The following is a 22,803-nucleotide window of genomic DNA, read 5'->3' on the forward strand; positions in this document are numbered from 1 at the left end:
GCAAGAAACTGAAACTAAATAAAGAGCTGCCTGATATTTCCTGCAGCAGTGGTTGTCAAGGTGAAACATTGCAGTGGTGCTATGTAAAATAACTTATGGAAATAATAAAAAAGTGATCCTCAACAGGAAATGTTGCCTGGATGGTAGCACTAAGATTAACTGGTCAGTGGTTGTTGATCAATGGTCATGAGAATTTGCATAATTAAGATTAAGGAACTGACCTCCCAGCCCATTGTTCCTCAGTGGGCTGGTTTCAGTCATTATACTGAGACTGAAGAAGTCACTTGGATGACTGACGAAACGTTTCTCCCACAAAACGCTACGTCCAGATGAACAGAATCAACTTTTGGAGATTTACTTACCTGGATGATCGAGCATGCATCAAGACGAAGCCATCTGATGTATATTCTGATTTTCACCCAGTATTATTTTAGGGCCTCACCCCACCCCAGTGAACCTAGTTGGATAAGCAGATAAAAAACTAAATTGATGGATAATTGGAAATACTACAGAAAGAAAAGGATGTAGACAACAGTAATCTGGTTCTGAATGAATGGTATCACCTGCCCAAACACTCAAAAAATGCACATTTCGTGTAAAGATCTCAAAATAGTACATACATGTATCTCTCCTCCCTTTTCCCCCTTTGTTGTTATTCCATTAAGAGTCCCAACAGTTGCTTGCACACACAGCCTATTTGTTCTACTGTCTTCATGCATATTGTGGCACGCTGCAGAGGAACAGAGAATAGAAACAGGCTTTGATTCTCTACTATCTGGCAGCTGCTTTCACCCTGGTTCTCTTCTCCAAGCTGCCTGATTGTCTCTGGCACAGTAGCGGTGGGCGTTGCTGACTTGTTCTATTTGTCTGCATACAATTGTGTTAGCTGGGTTCATCACATGATAACAAAAATGAGAATGAGGGAGAAATAATGTTCATTTATTAGAACCATGTCCTTTCAATAAATACTACTACTATATTCTAGCAGAAAATCCTGATTCTACTGCCCAAAGATCCTAAGCTATTGTCTATTTTGTCTGCTCATCGTTCGTCCAAGGACAGAAGAGGCAGTGAAAAGGCAGCTCCGTGGATAAAGACAACATTAGTGCTGTAGCGTGCAGCCAAGTGTTCTGGGTCAAAATTCTCTTCTTCTGTAACCTGCTACAATCACACACACAAATATTTCAAGGATTTCTCTCTGGTGCAGCTTGTATTCTGCTGATTATGTGCCATGGAACAAACCTGATACTAATCAGCACCGATGTTAGCCAGTGACAAACAACAAAGAAAAAGCTCCAACTTGGCAGCGTTTGCCAAGTTTGGCTAAAGTGGTTTAAAGTGGTAAATAATGTGCACTTTACTGTCATCACTACTGGCCATTTAAGGCATTGTTGCTTTCCCGTATGCAGCCTTGGCTAAAGAAAATCTACTTGCAAATACTTGAAACTTGCACAAGGTGTGTCCATCACAACAGACACCATCTCAGTCCTGTTTTTTGTCATAGTTATGACTTCCAACACAAAATTTAAAACTTTAAGACCTTCTGGTGATACTGTATTTCAGGCCTAATCACACCTAGAGACTTGTTGACAACCATCTTGCAGCCACCTGCTGTGAGCCAGTTTCACCTGGTAACAGCCAGCAACTTCCAGCCACACATCACCAATCGGTCAGGAAGTACACATTCTGCCTGAGCGACTGGAGGTTGCCCGGGGGTTTTCTAGTTCCAGTCCTACCCCAGCATTTTCTAACGACCTCTTTCACTCCTTTAGCACATTAGCATAGAAGATCTGCCACATTAAGTGATGGTTTGACAATGCTCTGTGAAGGCGATGTTGTGTCTAACATTGAGGAAACCCCATGGACTTACAGCAGGAAGTTCTGTGTTTATTTCAGAAATGCTACACTCAACAAAAATATAAATGCAACACCTTTGTTACTGCTCCCATTCCCCATGGGATGGACGTAGAGACCTAAAATTCATTCCAGATACACAATATAACCATCCCTCCCAAACAGTGGTCACAAATCAGTCCAAATGTGTGGTAGTGGGCACATCTGCTATATTGAGATAATCCATCCCACCTCACAGGTGTGCCACATCAGGATGCTGATCTGACATCATGAGTAGTGCACAGGTGTACCTCAGACTGCCCACAACAAAAGGCCACCCTGGAATGTGCAGTTTTGTCTCACAGCAAAATGCCACAGATGCCACAAGCAATGAGGGAGCGTGCAATTGGCATGCTGACTAGAGATGGCACGATACCACTTTTTTATGTCCGATACCGATACCGATATCATAAATTTGGATATCTGCCGATACCGATATGAATCCGATATAGTGTTTTTTAATCAACAAAACTGTTTTTTAAAATATCTTGCTGCATTTTGCAAGTCTGCAAGTTCATACTCAAGTTTAAAACAACAACTACACTAAAGCTATTCTGTTATACCTGTATACAAAAAAAATATTTCATAGTTCAGCAATACTGATCAATCTAATAAACTTAGACCTACACCATCCTCCCTATTCTGGTATTTTAAAGAGTACTTAGCGTAAATATTAAGCAACCTAACTAATAGGGTTCCAACTCCCAGCAACAACAAAAATAAATAAATAAAAAATAGGGAACCACCCCTCACGCGCCACTTCATGATGCTTAATTGACGTAATCAACCTTAATTTGATGCAGTGTAAAAAAAAAATGCACAGAAATCAATTATTTTTCAAGAAATATTAAATAGATTCAACATCTTTCTTCAACAAAATTGCAGACTGCACAGATGGTACCCTCCCAAAGGAAAAAGCACTATAGCTTACTATATATATTAGACTTAATAGTTACTATATACAGTAATTGACTTCTATTCATTTTACATCAAATTAAAACTTTGGGTGTCAGATAATTATTTATTAAAAGCTCGACATTTTAAATGAGAATAAGAAAGAAAAGTATGTCTTTGTGCCCCCTTTCCCCAGTTAATGCCCTATCGGCCCCCCTGGCTAAACTTTGCTAGATCCGCCCCTGCACAGTTACCAGCCGTCAGCTATGTAGAAAAAGATCCTCGAGTAGAAAGTAATATTAAATAAATTCTAACAACAGCTGATCAAGCTTAAACGTGCTGCTGTTGTTCAGCCGCTGGTTTCCTCTTTCTGGTGCAAAGTGGACCAAAAACAAACAAGAGAGACGGACTCGCGACAGAAAAGCCGATCAGCTGATCATTTAAGCAGTTTCACGATTGAAGTAGCAGCCGGAGAGCGAGAGGCAGTCGCTCGTTAAGCTTAACGCAGGAATGCTTTACAAACATTCAGAGATGGACTTACACACTTGCTTTACTTCTCTCGGTGATAACTTTGTCGGAGATGAAATGCCAGGTTGCTAGCGAAGCTCCAAATGCTATCCAGACCACCATCAGGTCCCGCATGCCACAGCCGCTCTATCACGTGATGCCTACTGCTCCGACGTGCTAACGTTCTGAGGTGAGTTACGGCGTGTTGCAAGTTTTGTGAGGTGCTTTCGTGATATTTAATGGATCGGATTACATTTTTTATTTTTCTCCGATATCCGATCCAGTAATTTAGGTCAGTATCGGACCGATACCGATACGTAATATCGGATCGGTCCATCTCTAATGCTGACAGCAGGAATGTCAACCAGATCTGTCGCCCGTGCATTGAATGTTCATTTCTCAACCATAAGCCGTCTCCACAGGCGTTTCAGAGAATATGGCAGCACATCCAACCGGCCTCACAACCGCAGACCTCGTGTAACCACATCAGCCCAGGACCTCCACATCCAGCAGGTTCACTTCCAAGATCGTCTGAGACCAGCCACCCAGACAGCTGCTGGAACAATTGGTTTGCACAACCAAACAATTTCTGCACAAACTGTCAGAAACCGTCTCAGGGACGCTCAACTGCATGCCCGTCGTCCTCATCGGGGTCTTGACCTGACTCCAGCTCGTCGCCGTAACAGACTTGTGTGGGCAAATGCTCACATTCGATGGCGTCTGGCACGTTGGAGAGGTGTGCGCTTCACGGATGAATCATGGTTCACATTGTTCAGGGCAGATGGCAGCTGAGAATGTCCCAGTTCTTGCATGGCCAGCATGCTCACCGGACATGTCACCCATTGAGCATGTTCGGGATGTGCTTGACCGGCGTATACGACAGCGTGTACCAGTTCCCACGAATATCCAACAACCTCGCACAGCCATTGAAGTGGAGTGGACCAACATTCCACAGGCCACAATTGACAATCTGATAGACTCCATGCGACGATGTGTTGCACTGCATGAGGCAAATGGTGGTCACACCAAATACTGACCGGTTCTGGGTCCCCAGACCCCCAATAGCGCAAAAAACTGCACATTCCAGGGTGGCCTTTTGTTGTGGGCAGTCTGAGGTACACCTGTGCACTACTCATGATGTCAGATCAGCATCCTGATGTGGCACACCTGTGAGGTGGGATGGATTATCTCAATATAGCAGATGTGCCCACTACCACACATTTGGACTGATTTGTGACCACTGTTTGGGAGGGATGGTTATATTGTGTATCTGGAATGAATTTTAGGTCTCTACGTCCATCCCATGGGGAATGGGAGCAGTAACAAAGGTGTTGCGTTTATATTTTTGTTGAGTGTAGCTTTTCACGTGTAGACACGTGTAAAAGTCCACTGGACTCACATTATACACATTGTGGGCAATTTTTCAAAAAACAGTATTAATGATGTGAAAGGATATGTCTGTGAAGGTTCTCAGTCATCCAGGTCATCGTAGTCTAAGGAGCTTGCAAAGAAAAGCGTCTGGACTTCTTTAAGTTGCTTGAATACGTTTCACCTCTCCTCCAAGAAGCTTCTTCATTTCAGTTCTGGATCATTAGGGGGTCCATTGTCTCTCTTGGGGGGACACTCCCACAGAGCTTAAATCTGGAACTCTCCACCATTTGACTCTAGAACTGGAGAAGCTTCTCAGATGAGAGGTGAAACGTCTTCAATCAACTTAAAAAAGTTCAGGCGCTTTTCTTTCCAAGCTCCTTAGATGATGTGAAAGGATATATCTTTAAAAAAAGGTCCTTCCTTAACCAAAACCAGGAAGCAAATGAAAACAGTGTGAGGCAAAGTGCAAAACTCTCTGCTGACAAATTTGTGACTTGTACCCATCATTACCCTTCCAACCTTTAAATCTACATTTTTCAAAGTCGTCCACTTTCAAGCTATTTGATAGAGTGGTATGAGAACACACAGTGTTTTGAGTTTTAGCTATAGTGTGCTCTAACATGCTGCACTACTAATATATTATAAGTACCTTGAATTATATGTTATCGCCATAACAATCTGCCCCCTGCTCTCTGCTTCTGATCATTTCTCTTGCAAGCATTATTCCTGTGATAGTTTCAGACAGCTGTCAGGGGGTGAGAAAAAAACAGTGAGTAGTATTCAGCATACGCCGTTTCTTTTATGTAAATTATAATCTTTTTTCTGAGCTGAAGAATCATTTAGCGGCAGTTTGGCTCCTGTACATGAGAGCTGCATTTGGACACCTGCCTGGCGTTCAGGCAACCTGAACAGAATATATAGCATACTGTCTAAATCTGTTAAAAGACGGAAGTGGCGGTAGCATATGTGTCGCCAACAACCAGCAAGGAACTGGCTGTTGTACAACAAAGTGCAATTTCTGCTTGTCGCTGTCAAAAAGCTGTTACTCTACAGCTTCAGTCAGCAGTTTACTCACCCAGACTGAAGGGGTTTATGAAAATATAACAACAGGCATTTAACTGCGTGACTGCGCTTCAGACAGATGAGGAAAAAAGAACAAAAAGAAAAGCTTTACCCGGAAGAGGTGATGATGATGAAGAAGGTGTAACACTAATTCTGACTGTATCATATCAAAAGTTGTACTTTAAATGTTTCTGCCAATGACTGTTCCTTTGATTGTTCAGCAATCCACCAACGCAAGACATTTCTATGATTATGTGAGAGACACATTCTGGCTTTCATTCAACCATGCACATAAAATAAACTTGGTTTTGGCTTTGTGACAACCGGACGAAAATAGATCCTCTCTTAATATGCAATTAACAAGCAGTTTGTTTTCATTCGGTGTCACATCACCTAAAAAAGCTTTAAGGATGAAACTAATATGTGCTTTTTTGTGTTCCAAACAGTCAAGCTTGTGGAGGATTTGGCTCAAAAACATCGCCACCAGGTCTCTGGTGGCCTGAGGGTGCCACTGCGACACTACAGTCATGACTTTCTATTTGTGTGTGACAGCGGGGCCATTAATAGCAGCAAAGCCCTGTGGGGAAGCAAGTTAGCTGTAATTATTCAGCTATGAGCAGAACTGGTCTGTCACACTTTCCACAGCTCCCTCGCGGAGCAAATCTTAGGCAAGGAGGAGATTTGGGATATTGCAGTCACACTAGACGGAAGTGTTTCCCCACAGAGTAAAACTGCACTTTCGTAAGGGATCATTGCAAGTTTCACTCAAGACTCTCTAAAAGCTTTATCTCCTACATGTGATTAATACATTTATTACCCTGGTTAATACACATCAAAATAAATGCTCCTAGTTCTGCAAATATATTATCAAGATTGACAAGATATATCTCGACTCTAAAGGAGAAAAATGGTCCTATTCTTTCATCACATTTTTGTTTTAGGGTTTGTCTCTAGCTTGCATCTTTACATTTCATGCTGTGCACTATTCATATCACACATCATCAAAAAGCAGTGAGAGCAATTGCAGGGTTATAATATGATAGAGGTGAATGTGAAGCTGAATGTGCTACTGGTTCAAAAGAGTGCATTATAGCTCCAGAATAAGTGGCTGTAAACTTACAAGAAAGATTACTATATTGAAGATTATCTGCCATTTGCTTGTGATTATTTATAGATTTGTGCAGAGTTTGTAATGTCAACATTTCAGTCAGAACAACACCTCTGAAGATAATAAAGGGAATGAAAGTATTTCAAATGCTATTTTCACATGAGAAAGACCAAAGAGCTTGTCCACTATTTTGTGAAGGTAAGATTGATTACATGGCAAAACAATATAGATTTAACTGATCATTAAAGAAAGACAAAGGACAAATTCAAAGACATATCCCTTCTGACTCGGTCTAAGATATGATAGCACTACCTCTGTAAAACAAAATAGATTTTAACTGGCACTGAGAAATATGAACATATTACTCCAGTATCAGCAAATTTATAGTGGCTGCCTGTTCCATTTTGTATTGATCTTAAAATCTTACTAAGCTTTAAATAGCCATGTTCTGATTTTTATGAAGAACTTGTTAGTCTCCTATATGCCTGGGTGCTTACTTAGATTGGTGCATGGAGTGCTGGTTATTCCAAGGTCTCAGTTCATAAACAAAGGTCAGTATTTAGTTTTTTTATGCTTTTAACAAATCTGATATTTTTTAATAAAGAAAAATGCAAAACATGGCTTCTGTGAAGCCATTCATAACTATCAAGAAAAATGCCACCCACCTGTCTTTTCAGTCATTTTAGATATTGACTGTATAAAAACTAATATTTGTGATGTTTGTCATGTTTTTGTAGCAACAGAATCTTCAATGAACTTAAAAAAAATAAATAAATAAAACTTCCCTGATTAATCACAGCTGAATTCATCTGCTGGACTCTACAGTATGTGTGTGCTCTAAATTGGTGTAAAAATGTGCATTTTAATATGTCTAATGATGACCATGATATGTTTATTGGATGCTGGGTCTTCAACTCTTCTGCCTAAATTTAAGAATTTGTTCATACTTGTACTGTTTATATGATTCTGCAGCTGCACAAATATGTATTCATGACTGTATTCATGAAGTAAAACTGTTTTGTTTTTTCTCCATGATAAGATAGAATAAGTACATGCTAGAAGTTTAATAATTCATCCTAACTTACTCTCCGATTTCTGCTTCATTTTCATCTCATCAATATTACTCTACCCTCACTGCATGCAAAAATCTCCAGGTTAGGGGTATTTCTGCAGTGGCTTCCACTGTTTGTCTGACCTTGATGGCATTAGACAGCCAATAATTTCTCGGGAACCATACTCCGGTATTGGATTTGCCACTCAGGTTGATGACTCACTCTGTCAATAAAAAAGTGAAAGTGCCGAATGAACTTTGGGCCTCAGCAGCTGCTGTCCTTTGCAGATAATTGTTAGCTTGCTGTGCAGGTTTTATCCCCAGACTGAGCAGAGATGATGAGTTTGCGTGACCTCTGTTTTATCAGATTTCCAATAAGATGTTTTCAGACATATACAGGTGCTGAGTCAAGGATCTGCCTGATCATAGGTTATCCATAGGTTGCCTGTTACTCTAGAGTAGCCGGGAACATATTCTCTCTGTTAAAAAATGACTAGTTTCTCACACAGATTGGGTATATCAATGGTATGATTGTTCCTTTCAGTCATATAGTTTGTGCAACAATGTTTGCATATTATTTTGGGACATATTTGAATTTATCCAACAGGTTGAACACAGTGCTTAGTTTTGAGTTGATTTTTTTCTTCTGTTCATTGTATTTTTATTCAGTTACATGAATGGATTTCTGTTGTTTGTTCTGCCTGTTTTGCATACCATTTATTGGCACCACTGACTGATACGCATTTTATTGACGCACATATTCTGCCTGCAGGCTTGTCTACTAAAAATGACACTCTTATACAACTATACAATTTTCTCATCTCTGCATGCAATTTCTCATGTGTCACATTTGCAAGTAAATTAGTAATCAGCATATGTGTCTTTTATTTCTTTCTTCTCTAAAATGTCATGTTTTTCTGCAGCTGATGGTGGAGACAACTCATCACTATGATAGTTGAGAAAATGGAAGTGAAGCTTCTAACTTAGCCACTGTTGTGATATGATTTATTTCAACCTGAACTATGTGAAATTAAACTAGTGGAAATGGCAAAAGATTTTTTAAAAAGCAATGCAAAAGTGAAACCTTTGCTCCAATTTAAGTTTTAAAAATAGTTTAGTAAGAAAGACAACTTAACTATGTATAGCAGTTATTAAAACCATTTCACAGCTTTATACACAATAAAAACACGCTGATAAACTATAAAAAGAGCAGAGGGTAATAAAACTTACAGTAGAATCATGCGATACACAAGTGCAAAGTCAGTAATAAAATACTGTGTATTTAAGAAAAAAATATTTTAAAAAATAATTAACAATATTTCTTAAAGCTAACTATGTAGCGTGCTTCAGTTCGGCTGGTCATTCCACAACTGCAGAGTCCCTTTTAGTCTCCAAGCATGAGGTGAAAACAGTCAGCAGGTCCTTGCATGAGGATCCCAGGCTGTGCACCAGAGTCCTGAAATCCCGAGATTTTGAATCCAGTTTGCAAGAGTTTCCTAGATGAAGATAGTTATTACTATCGACTAAAAATAGCATATTTTTTGATGATAGAGATCTGAACAGATTTGAGCTCCTGGAAAAAAAATCTATGCAAGAATGTGGACATCATGCACACTCCATGCGGAGAGGTACAAACCCAAAATCTTATGCTGTAAACCACTGTGCTGCCAATTCTGGACCTCTCTGACCGAATGATCTGTAGATGTGTTTATGAAAAAATGGCCGCCCCTCCCTGAGCCTGGTTCTGCTGGAGGTTTCTTCCTGTTAAAAGGGAGTTTTTCCTTCCCACTGTCACCAAAGTGCTTGCTCATAGGGGGTCATTTGATTGTTGGGTTTTTCTCTGTATGTATTATTGTAGGGTCGACCTTACAATATAAAGCGCCTTGAGGCGACTGTTGTTGTGATTTGGCGCTATATAAATAAAATTTAATTGAATTGAATTAAAAGAGTGCACACTGGTTTCTTGCATTTTGTTTAGAAATCAACAATAAAATGATAATGAAACTTTTGGGAGACAGGGCTGTACCCTGAGAATTCCTTTAGCTGTTAGAGAATTGCCAACACATGCAAACAAGCAAAGTGCAACTTCACTTTTGTTTTCTGTAAATGGCATAAATATCTGTTGGTTTACAACTGTTAATCAGTACACATGAGAAAACTGCTTAACCTTGCCTCAGTAGTAGTTTAGCATAGCAGAACATTTAATGAAAATATAATTTTAAAAAAGAAGTTTTTACCTGTAATTTACCAGACAACACAAAATACATTTTGAAATGATGTTCACGTAATATTTAGTTTGTTTATAACATTATACAAAAAAGTTCACTTTAAAGTCTTTGTGCCTTTGAAAAAAGTATATTTTTAGTAAATCTACACACTGTGCAGGATTTTGTCCCTCCTCATTTTCTCAAGTTGTGCCTTTAAAGAACTTGGTGCCGTGAGTAAAAAGATAGCATTGACAAAAATATATAAATAAATGAAATAAAAACTGGATAGCTCATCCATTAAATCCAGCAGTATCGGCATCAGTATCAGTATTTTTACCGCAGTCAAATTAAGTTTTTTCCTCTTATACATTTTTGAGGTCCAAGTCTTCCATCTTTAAAAGCTCCACATTTTCAGGGTTTCCACAAGGCAGTCAGGTCTCACCATCGTTCTCCCATCCTGACGATAAACAGAATCAAAATATTATCAAAATCACAGATTTTATAATAGGCATTTTAAAATGAACTGTGTCTTTGCACTCACTGAGCGTTTCGGGTGCTGGTGCTCAGGCAAGCATGTCCTTCTTTTATCTCCTTTCCCACGACAAGCTTGCGCTTCATGATTGGATTCTGGATGTCACTGCTTGTGGTCCCACCAGCTCTTCAGCTCTCAGGGACTGCACTAGATCACTGTACCACAGGGTATGTCTGGAAAGCTGTGTCTTATTCACTTGTAGCTTTCATTCATACCTTGACAACACTGAAACAAAGGGAAGATATACAGGTTCCATAAATTCTGAGACCATTATAGCTCTATTTAACAGGCTTACTGGGTAATCCTTAAGGAAGTTAAAAAAAAGGCAAACTAGCAAAACATTAATGATAATCGTAATGGTGGTTTCGTGTCTAGTTTCTTCACCGTTGTTAAATATTATTGAAGTTGCATCAATAAATGTTCATCACATTGGGCGACATGAAATATAAATATTTTTTAAAGGAGTAAACTTCTTTAAAATCAATCATAGGATTAACACACTGCAGGCCACAAAGTCAAAAAGTCACGATTTTTACTTTTAGTGTGAACGGCCATGATTTTGGGTTTGCTTCGCACACTTTACAGTTTAACTGTGAAGTTTTGGCAAATGTTTGCAGGCAGATCAGCATCTTCCATGCAAAGTACATAAGACACCAGCATTATGCTAGAGAACAAAGCTATAGCGAAGAGATTTTCGGTACAGCACCGTATCTTTTTGCAACCAATTTCACCTAGGGAATGCCAGCAACCACTTGCAAACTGGTTGGGGAACACACAGGTTCCTTACTGACTGACGGTTGCCCAGGTGCAGCAAGGTCTGTGTGACCAGGGCTTTATGATTTATGAGCATGTTTTCCTTCTGTAGTGAGCCTTGACCCTGTTGCCTTACACCGGTTATGCTGGCTGCAAACATAACTACTGGAAGCAACACATACAACCCTGTATGGTGTTTTATGTTTATCAGCCAGGCAAGGACCACTTTTAACATAAAAGTATACTCTAAAATGTACTACCAATAATTTCACGAGTCTTCAGGCCACTACAGTAACAGTGTGAGAAATTAAAAAGCAAAGTAATTTGTCCATTTCAAAACAAAATCAAACATCTCTTCCCTCAGAAAGACTCACTTGAACAAAAATGACCTTTGAGTCATGATCGTTCTTTTTGGAAGACGTGTCATTTCACTGTTCAGTAAGCTCAGTTGGTGCCCTGGTTGAAGTGCTCCAGCACAGTGGTGTTGGTTCTTTCAAACAACCACAGCTGGCTGAGAGAGGCAGGGTCACACGTGTTCATGAAGACTCGCCGCTCACTCGGACTGCTATCAATACAGCTGTTACTGACGGGATGATACAGACTCTTATCCTGGAGGAAAGATAAACATATACATATTATACAAGAAGCTAACTTCTTCACAGGACATTTATTTCCTTCTTTATACAAAGAGAAAAATCTAATACTCTGTGATTAATACACATTTTAAAGCCTTATACTCCACAACGATTAAACCTATTTCTCAAACTTGTTGGTGTTCTATATGGCATATGTACACATTACTACCGGCAGGATGTTACACTTTGCTCCTGCAAAATTTAAAGTGTCTATCGACCTTTTACCAGGCACACACTGAAATACTTGACATTTCAATTTTTATTTATTTTTTTATTTTTACTTTGGTGACTTTTTAACAAATATAAAACCTTCCTAAGGCCAGGACAGTTGGAGAGCATTGAATAGGATGAATTAGTAAATACACTAATTTTCTACAAGCAGTGAACTCTAGAATTTCTCTATTTCTGTTCATCATACCTTTCTGTACCGCCAAAGCTGGTTTCCCTTCATGCCGTGACAGTCATACAGGGTGACTGGGCTGCTGTGGGAGATGGCATCAAAGCACAGCTTCCTTGTATGTATGGGGTCACCCACCCGGATATCCTCCCTCCAGCCAAATGTTAACACCTGCAGGGAGCACATCTGAGCTGTAACAACATCTGACTGTCCTTCCTTTGTCTACGTGAAATTTCTACCTTTTTTTCTGTCAGATTGATTTTCTTGTTGAAATTGGGGTTATTATGGTAGTGTTGCAGTGTTACATGGTGTAGAGATAGTAAAGCCGATAAAATAAGCATTTTGGATTTATTTGATTTATACAATAGTTTCTCCACATCAGTGTTCAATCGATCTAGCCCAAATAGTTGGAGGTTACATTTACACTCAGGTCCATAAGTTTGTGGATGATGATACATTTTTTAGTAGTAATGCTGTACAAAACCACAGTACACTTAATCAATTAAGATATACAGTACACATATGAATCACTTCCTTTTGTCACTAAAGTTTTTACTGTCTCACCCATTAAGAGTTCATTTCCTATGATCTGTTACCAAATCCAAGTTCAACATTTGGAATCAAATCCAGTTTTTATTTTTATTGAACTTTTGATATTAAAAGAAAAATGTTTTGCCATCCTAAAACATATGGACTGCACCCTATGACCATACAAGCTGCAAAATGTTATGGATGTGATAACTGTACACATTTGGTCACCACATTCTAATTAGAAGTTTTGAAAAAACAAGCTGTTTTTCCACAGGGAAGCATATCACTTTGCAAAAGTTAGAATGAGGTAACTCATTCTCACTCACTCACTATGTGTTAATAGACCTCTCTGCATTGAATCATATCTGTTATTAACCTCTGTCTCTCTTCCACAGCATGTCTTTATCCTGTTTTCCTTCTCTCACCCCAACCGGTCGCAGCAGATGGCCCCGCCCCTCCCTGAGCCTGGTTCTGCTGGAGGTTTCTTCCTGTTAAAAGGGAGTTTTTCCTTCCCACTGTCGGCGAAGTGCTTGCTCATAGGGGGTCATATGATTGTTGGGTTTTTCTCTGTATCTATGAAGTGCCTTGAGGTGACTTTTGTTGTGATTTGGTGCTATATAAATAAAATTGAATTGAATTGAATTAATAGTACTATTAAAATGTATCTCAATTAAGTGATTAGACTTAATTTTGTACAATTATAGGATAAAAATGACAGGGCCAAATGTAATTCAAATATAACAATTTAAATAATGGGACAAATGATCGTTCTTTTGCAGTATTATTTTGACACCGACGTCTTTTCTCCACCTGTTAATTTTCTTTTTTATTTGCTGTTTGTTTAATTTAGCCCAATTAGGGTTTGGCTAAAAATGAATAGCATGACATTAAAAAGGTCCACTTTCTGTCTGTCTGTTTAGTTTTTTTTTCCTCCTTAATATACCTTGTTGGTAAAAACACACTTTCATTAACATGCTACTAAAGTAAGAAAACAAATGAAAATAATTTACCTGAAAAAAACAAACAGCTTGTTAACAACCCATCATGTTGCTAGAACATCATCTCAGAGGCTTTAGGATATGAACTGAAAACCCAATAAGCTCATTTAAGAGGGTGCCCTTACCTGTCCGTGACTCCACCCCACCTCACCACGGCCTTTCACACAGTTCTCCAAGCGGATGGGGCTCCCTGACACAAAGTGTTTGACCTCCATACACATTCCACTGCCCACATTCTGTATCTGAAAAGCACATATATAACTATGATAAACTGACATAAACCAGAAACCCATAAACATGCTGAGATTACAATACACAGTATAATCTCCGCTCTTAGTCCTACACAAGTAAATCCATACACTGACTGTAGTCAGCAGATTGATTTTCAGTTTTATCTTTTTTCTTAAGTTCTTTTTTGTGCACTTCCCATGTAAAGGCTTGGAGGCATTTTTTGCCTTCCAGGAGTGTAACTAGGCACCGATAGGAATTGCAGCTTGTTAAAAATACTAAAAAATAGTGTGTTATTGCAAACGTGTTTCATCACTGTTTCTTGTCTTTTTATACCACTGAGAATTCTTTAGCGCGTACCTCAATCCTTTATACCTTTTTAACAATTCTTATCAGTAATCTATTTTTCTTAAATCAAAAAACCCTCAAAACATTACAAGTTGAAACCAGTAGAAACGATTTTCCTGCCTTAAGCTAGTTTTTCGTGAACTTGTTACAGTCACATAATACATTCATGATGAAATTTTACAGTGAAATTATAGATTTTTGTTAAGTCTGTTGAAAATTTCAAACTTTGGTAATCTGTTCCTAAAAGAAATTATTTTTGGCTTTGGCTGATCATAGGATAGGGTAACTAGAGTTGTTCATATTTCCAACAGCTTTACTTCTGTGGCTTCAGTTTGGGTACATTGAGAGCAGAATCTGAATATTGTGAATACACTAATTTTTCTTTCCATGAAATGAGTTAGCAAAAGAGCCCTAAGGCATGAAACATGATTCCCAGACAACAAACAGGGAACTAGAAGATGACGATATTTTCAAAAGAAAGCTGGAAAAATACTTTGACCTTTTCATTACGCAGAGTTAATTTTCATACATTTTGTAATAATTTTCATCTTGATTTGATATAATTATTCATCTTGCTTTTGCCACGAAAATATTCTCTGCAGCACAACTGAAACATGCTCATTAACTGTCTGTTTTCTGATACTAAATGATTTATTTGAGCTACACACCGCAGTATTATATAATATATCTATTTGAATTTATTTATAGCAGCAGAATACAATTTAGCATCCAGGTTCTGAGCTAATTACTTTCAGCAAATAGTTTGCGTACAAAAATTGGTGAGTGATTAGTAAATATTCCCTTTGTGGCTACAGGCGGATGCTCGGCTATTTAAAGGGGAGTTAATGGATTGGAGAAATAGGGAATTTTGCAGCAGATGTCAGAGGCATGTTACACATGTATGACCAAGTGCAGCTAGATGTGACTGTGTGGAGTCATGTTCCTTGAGCCAGCTGGTTACAATTGGGGGCTTGTCCGGGATTCTAAATGAAAAATCAAACACGAAACATACCCTATGCCTGTATAGTCTCTGGAATTATGAAAACACAATGGGAACAAAGTTGGATTCACAGATTTTTTAAAATGTATTTATTATTTTTTATTATGACATCTAACTGCAGACATGTATTCAGTTTAGCGATTCCATATTCATTGTACACACAAAAACCTTTCCAGATGTGTTTTTTCATTTATTTTTTAGTTTGTATCTCTATGCATACATCTATTTATTTAATTTCTCTACATATATGAAAGCAGTTTCATGAACTAATCCAGCTCTTACCTCTCCCCAAGCAGCAGCAGGAGGTTCTACTGGTGGATAGTGTTTGGGAAGATCCCAGGCCACTTCATTCATAAACCACTTAAAGCTTTTACAGTTTAATCGGGTCCTCAGCTCTTTCTGCGCTGTCATGTCACCTGCAGACAGGTGCCGATACTCAGGTCGACGCTGGTACACATACTCTGCGTATTCGTCCATCCAAACTTCTGCTACACGTTTTAGATTCTGAAATCAAGTTAAAAGGAGTTTCACATGGTTGGATTAATTCTTTAAAATAGTTTTTTGTTAGCAGACAATTCAAATTTCACACAATAGGAACCTCTAACACATTATCAATAATGGGAGTCATAAAAAAGGTTTAAGGGTCCACTTATGAGTAATGCAAACTTTAACATTCCCATTCTCTTCAATTTGTTGTGGCTTTATACTTTAATGCAGCGGTCCCCAATCCCCGGGCCTCGGACCGGTACCAGTCCGTGAGTCGTTTGGTACCGAGCCGCGACAGTTGAGGCTCAGGTGTGAAATGTATGGTTTTCAGGGTTTTTAACAGTTTTCAGCATTATTTTGTTATCGTTTTTATTGTTAACTCGGTTTTCCTCCATCTTTTCACGTGTGTTATGAATAAACCTTTTTTTTTTGGTACTAGTTTTATTTTGTTGTATTTATCCGCAACACCTTAAAGGCCGGTCCTTGAAAATATTGTCGGGCATAAACCGGTCCGTGCCACAGAAAAGGCTGGGAACCACTGCTTTAATGCATCAACTATGTGTTGTGTCAATGGATTCTGAAGCTGTCTGTGTTTCCACCTGCAAACAAGTACCCTAGTATAGGTCCTTTAGTTCCTGACAGTGAGACCAATTATATGGAGAGCTGCCATGGACTGGTGTGAACTATGTTTACCTAGTATGCTGCGTTTTTTTTTTACTGTATATTTGTCTCTAGGAATCTGCCAAGACAACGGCATTTTATTGCTGCCGTTTTTGACCATTGTATTTGAGCTACATATATTGAAACTGACCTATAGAGTGCTCTCTTTGATTCAGCTTTGATTGAAATGATACCTCAACAAACGGGAAAAAAAGAACTATCCGCTTTTATGTAAAGGGTCAGGTGATTCAGGGACATCAACATTTCAATGAAGCTAAGTTAGAGACTGTTCCTCAGAAAAACAAAACAAAGCCAGTTACTTTCAGCTACACACTGAGCTATACCGAGCCATGTTTCAGGCTGAGAGCAGAGGCATACATAATGAATGGTGTTTGGCTACACCTCAGATGATTAAGCACTTTTAGACAATTTCCTATTCTGTGTAGGTGCTGAAAAAAAAATAACAAAAGAACTTAAGCTCATTCTTCACAGTAGCACCTGGAAAGGCTATAAGTTGTAGATAGTGGATACCCTGCATATTTCTGCCTCTTGCCTGGTGGTCTTTTATGAGTGAATGCTGAGCAGACTGTAAAGTACACTGAGATGAAAGAGTAGTGTACTTAGCAGAGGATGCAGAAAATACAAACCCTGCACCACTCTGTGTGTGCATGCAAATGTATAGCATGTGTGTTTACATGCAGGGTTAATGTATGTTTCTGTTTACTTGTTTATTGGGGTTAATTAGCTAAAGGTTCATTTAAAAGGCAGGGATGCATTCAGCTTCACTGCTCAGTGGACTTCAGAGGCACAGAAGTTGCTACAGTGTGTGTGTGTGTGTGTGTGTGTGTGTGTGTGTGTGTGTGTGTGTGTGTGTGTGTTTGTACTTTTATGAATACACACTTACACATACACATATCTACTAAAAACATCCCATCTTCCATATAACGTCATAATTAGCAGAGATCCAAAAATCATGTTTCTGTATTGCTTTTAAACCCTGAGTGTGAATACAACAAAACACTAGTTTGTCAAAAATCTGTTTACCTAAATGTTTACTCTTGTTTGAAGCATGCTGGTTGACAGTTAATCATTCATTCCTTATTAAAAATCTTACTGGCAACAATAAGAATTTTTTTAAAGGGTAGGGGGTGGTGAGTGTGAGCAAGCATGTGATGGGATGCACCATAATCCAGATTGAATACTCCTTCTAGTACTCCTTAGGATATTATAGCATTATACTACCATATACTACTGTAATTCAGTAAAATCAGAATTATTAGTATATGTATTTTGCTTTTATAGTATGCAGAAAATCCATCACTGATCCACTGCACATAGTGAGAAGAATTACCTTTGCCAAGCTGATCCCACCAGGCACTTTGTAGGGGACATACTTCCTATAGATGTGTCCTACCCTGGAGCAAGGGATGTCCTCCATCCGACCACCACACATCCACAGCTTCAGAGACACAAAGAGAGGGAAAGAATACTTTCATCTGATGAATCTTTATGGTGTTTAGAAGCTTTGCTCTTTAAGATTCAAAGAGATGCACAAAGGTAAAGCAAGGTGAAGGAAGGAGATGACGACAGAGATGAGCAGAAGACTGATGGCTGAGCAGAAGGAGGAATAAGGTACAGTGATTCGAAGAGGCTTATAAATCCTGGGAGACCAACAGGAGAGAGAAGATGTAATAAAGATGAGAGGACAGAGCAGAGGAGGCAGGGGGCACAAAAACAAATTATGCCAAGATGGTGACCTGACTTCACCTAAGAAGGAGGACCAGATGAGAAAAGGTCTTTCTGACAAATCACTGATACAATGCTTATGTTACGACACTATTAGAATATTGTTGGTATTCAAAAAACACAACTGGTTTACTAAAACTTCTGCCGTTTTATGGGAAAACAACATTTTTGTTACTTTTTTAATAGCTTTTAAGTACCTTTGTTTTTGCTTCAGACAACACTTCAGACAAAGCATCATTGCTTCTTTTTCTTTTTAGCTGTCTATCTGACATAACAGAGACATTCAACAGTGTGTCTTCATTTTAATCCTCCAGCAATAACAAAGGCAACTGTGATGATTTGCTTACTTGGCTTTCAATGAGGAAAACAGACCATGAGAAGAAAGGGAGGCTATGAAAGGGGCGAGAAATAAAAGAAAGACTTAAATACAGCAGGCAGGATGGAAAATGGGTTTTGTTTTAGCAAAACTAAATGAATAGAAATGAGAAGCTCATTTGAAACATAAGTAAATACTATCAACACAAGTTTGAAGACAGCCAAAGAGAGAGGCAGAGAGAAAGAGTGGTTTGGTGCTGCTGGTCCTGCAAAAAAGTCTGCTAATATGAGACTAAACAGGCTAAACGTGGGGAAAGTTTGACAACTTAGACATGAGCGAAGGAAAAAAACATGTTTTATACATCACTTCTAGTTATACAGACATACATTTCATTAGTTTGCATTTTTTAAATCGTTGAAGGATCGCGGCAAACCCTTTGAATGAACTGAGCCGATCTCTAACTGTAAACCTATTACTACACAGCAGTTCATATGTAGATGTGTAGATACAAAGAATTTTTTTTCTGTAGTTTCCTGAGATGTGTGGCTCAGTGGCTCCCACCCTGCAGAGATGATAACATTGAAACTATAGAGGAACGTAGAGCAGATTGCATCTCAAATGCTGAAGACTGAAATATCAGCTAGTTGTCCTTCCAAGTCATCAAGTGCTGTCAATTCATCAAACCCACAGGCATCTCAAAAATATGCACAGTGTCCTTTGGCACTGAGTTATGGTATTACTCAGACATGTCTCAGTAGCAACATGTCACATATGGATGCTTCTAAAGAATCTCTTGCTGTTACATTTAAATGAACTATTTAATGGATTTTTTCAAAGTTAATGTTAATGCTGCTAAGGTGTTTATGTAATAAACAAAAAGCTGATCTTTTCTTAAACCTAGCCAGCAACTTATGGGGAAGTGAAAACTAAACTTTTAAGCAAATCAAAATAAAACAGAGCAAAAACAGAATTACCTTTGCTGGTGGATCAAAGCACCATGTGCAAATCTGAGATTCTGCCAGATGTTTTTATTGTTGCACAGCTTTTCATATGGCCTGGTCTAGAACCAAAATCAATAAGCTAGCATACACAAACTGTAGATTATGTGAGGAAAAACATTTTTCGAAATGTGTATTTTGAAGTGACCTCACTCTCACCTTATGATTATGAGTTTTTTATTTTTTGTCCTGTCTACATCCCCTCACCCACAACTGGTCACAGCAGATGGCTGCCCCTCCCTGAGCCTGCTGGTGATTTCTTCCTGCCAAAGGGGGGCTTTTCCTTCCCACTGTCGCCACATGCTTGCTCATTGGGGATTGTCTGACTCTGAGGTTTGCAGCTGAATTACTGTACGGTCTTTACCTTGCAAAAAACTGCCTTGAGGCAACTGTTCTTGTGATTTGGTGCCGTACAAATAAAATTTAAGTGAATTTACAGGAGGCAAGGAAAAATAGAAGCCGGTAATTGAATCCCAAATGTTCAAGGAATGTTTAGTGTTTAACTTCAAACAAGTTTGATTATTATTCAAGGATTTTTAGTGATTAAAATACATTAAAAATATTTTTGGTTTCCAATGGATGAATCCTTTTCTACGGGCTGCTCTATGAGATTTTTAGCAGTACCTGCATAGCAACACTTTTTTTTTTCTTCTAGCAGTTTTTAATATCGCTTTTGCAATACAAGTAGATGAAATACCTATCCCGTAGGAACCGCCATAAAGACATGAATCTATTTGTGTTGGGTTTTAACTTTGAGACACTAATGTGTGCCAGTGAATTATTGATATACTTTGAATTATTCTGACAGTCTAAAAATATTAAACTGACAATCTGGTTGGCAACAAAAGGTAAATATTTCAGGTTCTGAAAGCAATTAACATAAACCTTGGCACACATGGCTTGAAAGTTGTATTTTGCTTTTCATTATGAAGACGTTCATTAAACATTAACATGTTTAATTGTTTTGCCAACTGCCGTTTCCAAGGGCAGGAATTAACAGTCAAGCTCAAGCCAAAACATAAAACCTACTCTGGCTCTCTATGTCAGGTTCAAACTTTAACCTCCTAAGAACCGAACTCTTCCATGGCATGCATTTTTAATCTCTCTTTGATATTTGGGCTGATTGGGACCCAATGAATGTAAAAATAAAGAATTGCCAGATTTTTCTTTTTTCCTAATTTTTGTTTCTAAGAAAAATGAGAGCTACATATGAGGATATTCATATAAAATTTAGATAGAACGGTAGCAGCATAATGTCCTCGTAAGTGGATACCAGGCCCTTGTAGAGCAAAACTGATTGTTTTGGTCTAAATAACCCAAAATGTGATATCCACATATGTGAACGCCAGGTCCTAGGAGGTTAAACACATTCGGGGCTCAAATTTTAATTAAACTTGCAGACTAAGCTTACAGACATTAAAACAATAAGACAAAACCACTGACTATCTAGAAATCTACAAAGAAAAAGCGCTATCAGGCCAGTTAATGTTCCTCTATAGCAGCTCGACTTTCATTAATGAGGCGTGTAATCTCGTCACATGAAAATGTGTTTCACGGTCCAAGTAACATTAAACTCATATATCGTCCAGGCATGAAGTTCTCATGACCCTGTGCTGTTATCACTGTCACTCTAGTACAGCTAGAGTCTCTCTGCTCACATGAGTGTTCACAGCTCAGTTCAAGAAAAGAAACTACAGAACCACTGAATTCACTCCAAATGCATAAATAAAATATGTTGCTGCAAGAAAAAAAATCCAGCACTGACTTAAAGTGCAACAAGAACTTGAGCTGTCTGTACTCGTGTCCAAGAATAAATAAAACATGAATGCATACAGTTTGATTTTCTTCTGTGTTTCAGTGGCCTGGTCATGTGTTTTGCTTCCACTGCATGAATAATAATGATCTAACAAAATGCTCGCAGCACTAAATCTAAAGTCAGTATACAATAGCATCAATTGCATTTTAATGCTCTGGGACTAGAACAACAATCTGAATGGACTGACCTTGTGTGGTTTTTTTGTTTGTTTGTGTGTGTGTGTGTGTGTGTGTGTGTGTGTGTGTGTGTGTGTGTGTGTGTGTGTGTGTCAGTGTTTTCTTTCAACAGGATGTTTTATGAGATGCCTTATGAGTCTGGCGTGACACCTGGACTAGATTTACACTGGATGGCATTACCTTGGCATGCTGAGGAACCTCGGAATAGTCTTTGACTGAGATTTGTCCTTTCACTCACACAGCTTCTTTGTTTTTTAGTTTTTTTTTTAAACCTGCACAGCGTTATAAAAATGGGAGCATCCCGTCTCAGGGTAATGCTGAAAAACTAGTCCAAGCATTTGTTACAACTGTAATCTGCTTGCCCTAAACGCACTCTGAAATGCCTTCACTTGATCCAAAACACTGCAGCAAGAGTCTTAAGAAGACCTAGAAAGAGAGCTAGTTCCCCAACAGAAGCTTCTTGTCAAAACCAGAATCAAGTTAAATTTGCCCAATCTTATCCTGAAAACCTCACAGTGAGCAGACAAAACAGAACATCAGCTTTTGACATTATTCTTCAACCAACTAGAGGCTGGACCAGGGTCACCTGAACTATTACCTTGCAGGCCTACTATAGATTGCTACAGGGCATCCTGAGCACTTCTCCATCTCTTCCTTTCTCTTACTCTCCATCCATTAGCTGTACGTTTTCTCTGTTCCAAAGTTTGAGTTTGTCCTGTTTATTATTTTATTTCTATCTATCACGACGTGTTTCCCCAAAGGGATGAGTTATATTTCTGTCTATATTATAGATCTCATCCCTTGAGTTGACTTTTATTGTGATTTTCTGAAATCACAAGTAAATTTAATTGACCAAAGACCAATATAAAAAAAACTATAATAAGCAGGAAGGGGAAAAATCCACATCAAACATAATATGAGCAAATACATATTATTTGATGATGTTGCCGTGGAAACAAGAACCAGAAAGCCAGTGTACTTTTTATTCTTTCAATAAGATGATTTTATCACAGGCAAGGGTAGAAAAGTTAGTCTGTAGCTGTCTATGTCCATCCAGCGCTAAATCCTGTCATGGTCCTGAGTCTGAGGA

At 38.6% G+C, this 22,803-nt stretch overlaps 1 protein-coding gene and 1 long non-coding RNA gene across 2 annotated transcripts in view; one reads left to right on the forward strand and one right to left on the reverse strand.

Moving 5' to 3' along the window:
• LOC146661223 (uncharacterized) overlaps nt 1-22,803 on the forward strand; it is a 513,791-nt gene that overhangs the window by 474,310 nt on the left and 16,678 nt on the right. The gene's annotated exons all lie outside the window — the stretch shown is intronic.
• LOC146661226 (polypeptide N-acetylgalactosaminyltransferase 10-like) overlaps nt 8,715-22,803 on the reverse strand; it is a 96,000-nt gene continuing 81,911 nt past the window's right edge. The window contains exons 8-14 of the mRNA XM_085421322.1: nt 18,013-18,120; nt 15,798-16,019; nt 14,065-14,181; nt 12,432-12,581; nt 11,753-11,987; nt 10,635-10,850; nt 8,715-10,550 (exon numbers count right to left, since the gene is read on the reverse strand). Of these exons, the coding sequence (XP_085277448.1) occupies nt 11,823-11,987; nt 12,432-12,581; nt 14,065-14,181; nt 15,798-16,019; nt 18,013-18,120 (762 nt within the window). The 3' untranslated portion in view covers nt 8,715-10,550; nt 10,635-10,850; nt 11,753-11,822. The remainder of the gene's footprint in view (nt 10,551-10,634; nt 10,851-11,752; nt 11,988-12,431; nt 12,582-14,064; nt 14,182-15,797; nt 16,020-18,012; nt 18,121-22,803) is intronic.

The sequence above is a fragment of the Rhamphochromis longiceps genome, linkage group LG10, assembly GCF_057381845.1.
Source record: "Rhamphochromis longiceps isolate RC_006_pf linkage group LG10, R_longiceps_female_GT1.1, whole genome shotgun sequence".
Lineage (NCBI taxonomy): Eukaryota > Metazoa > Chordata > Actinopteri > Cichliformes > Cichlidae > Rhamphochromis > Rhamphochromis longiceps.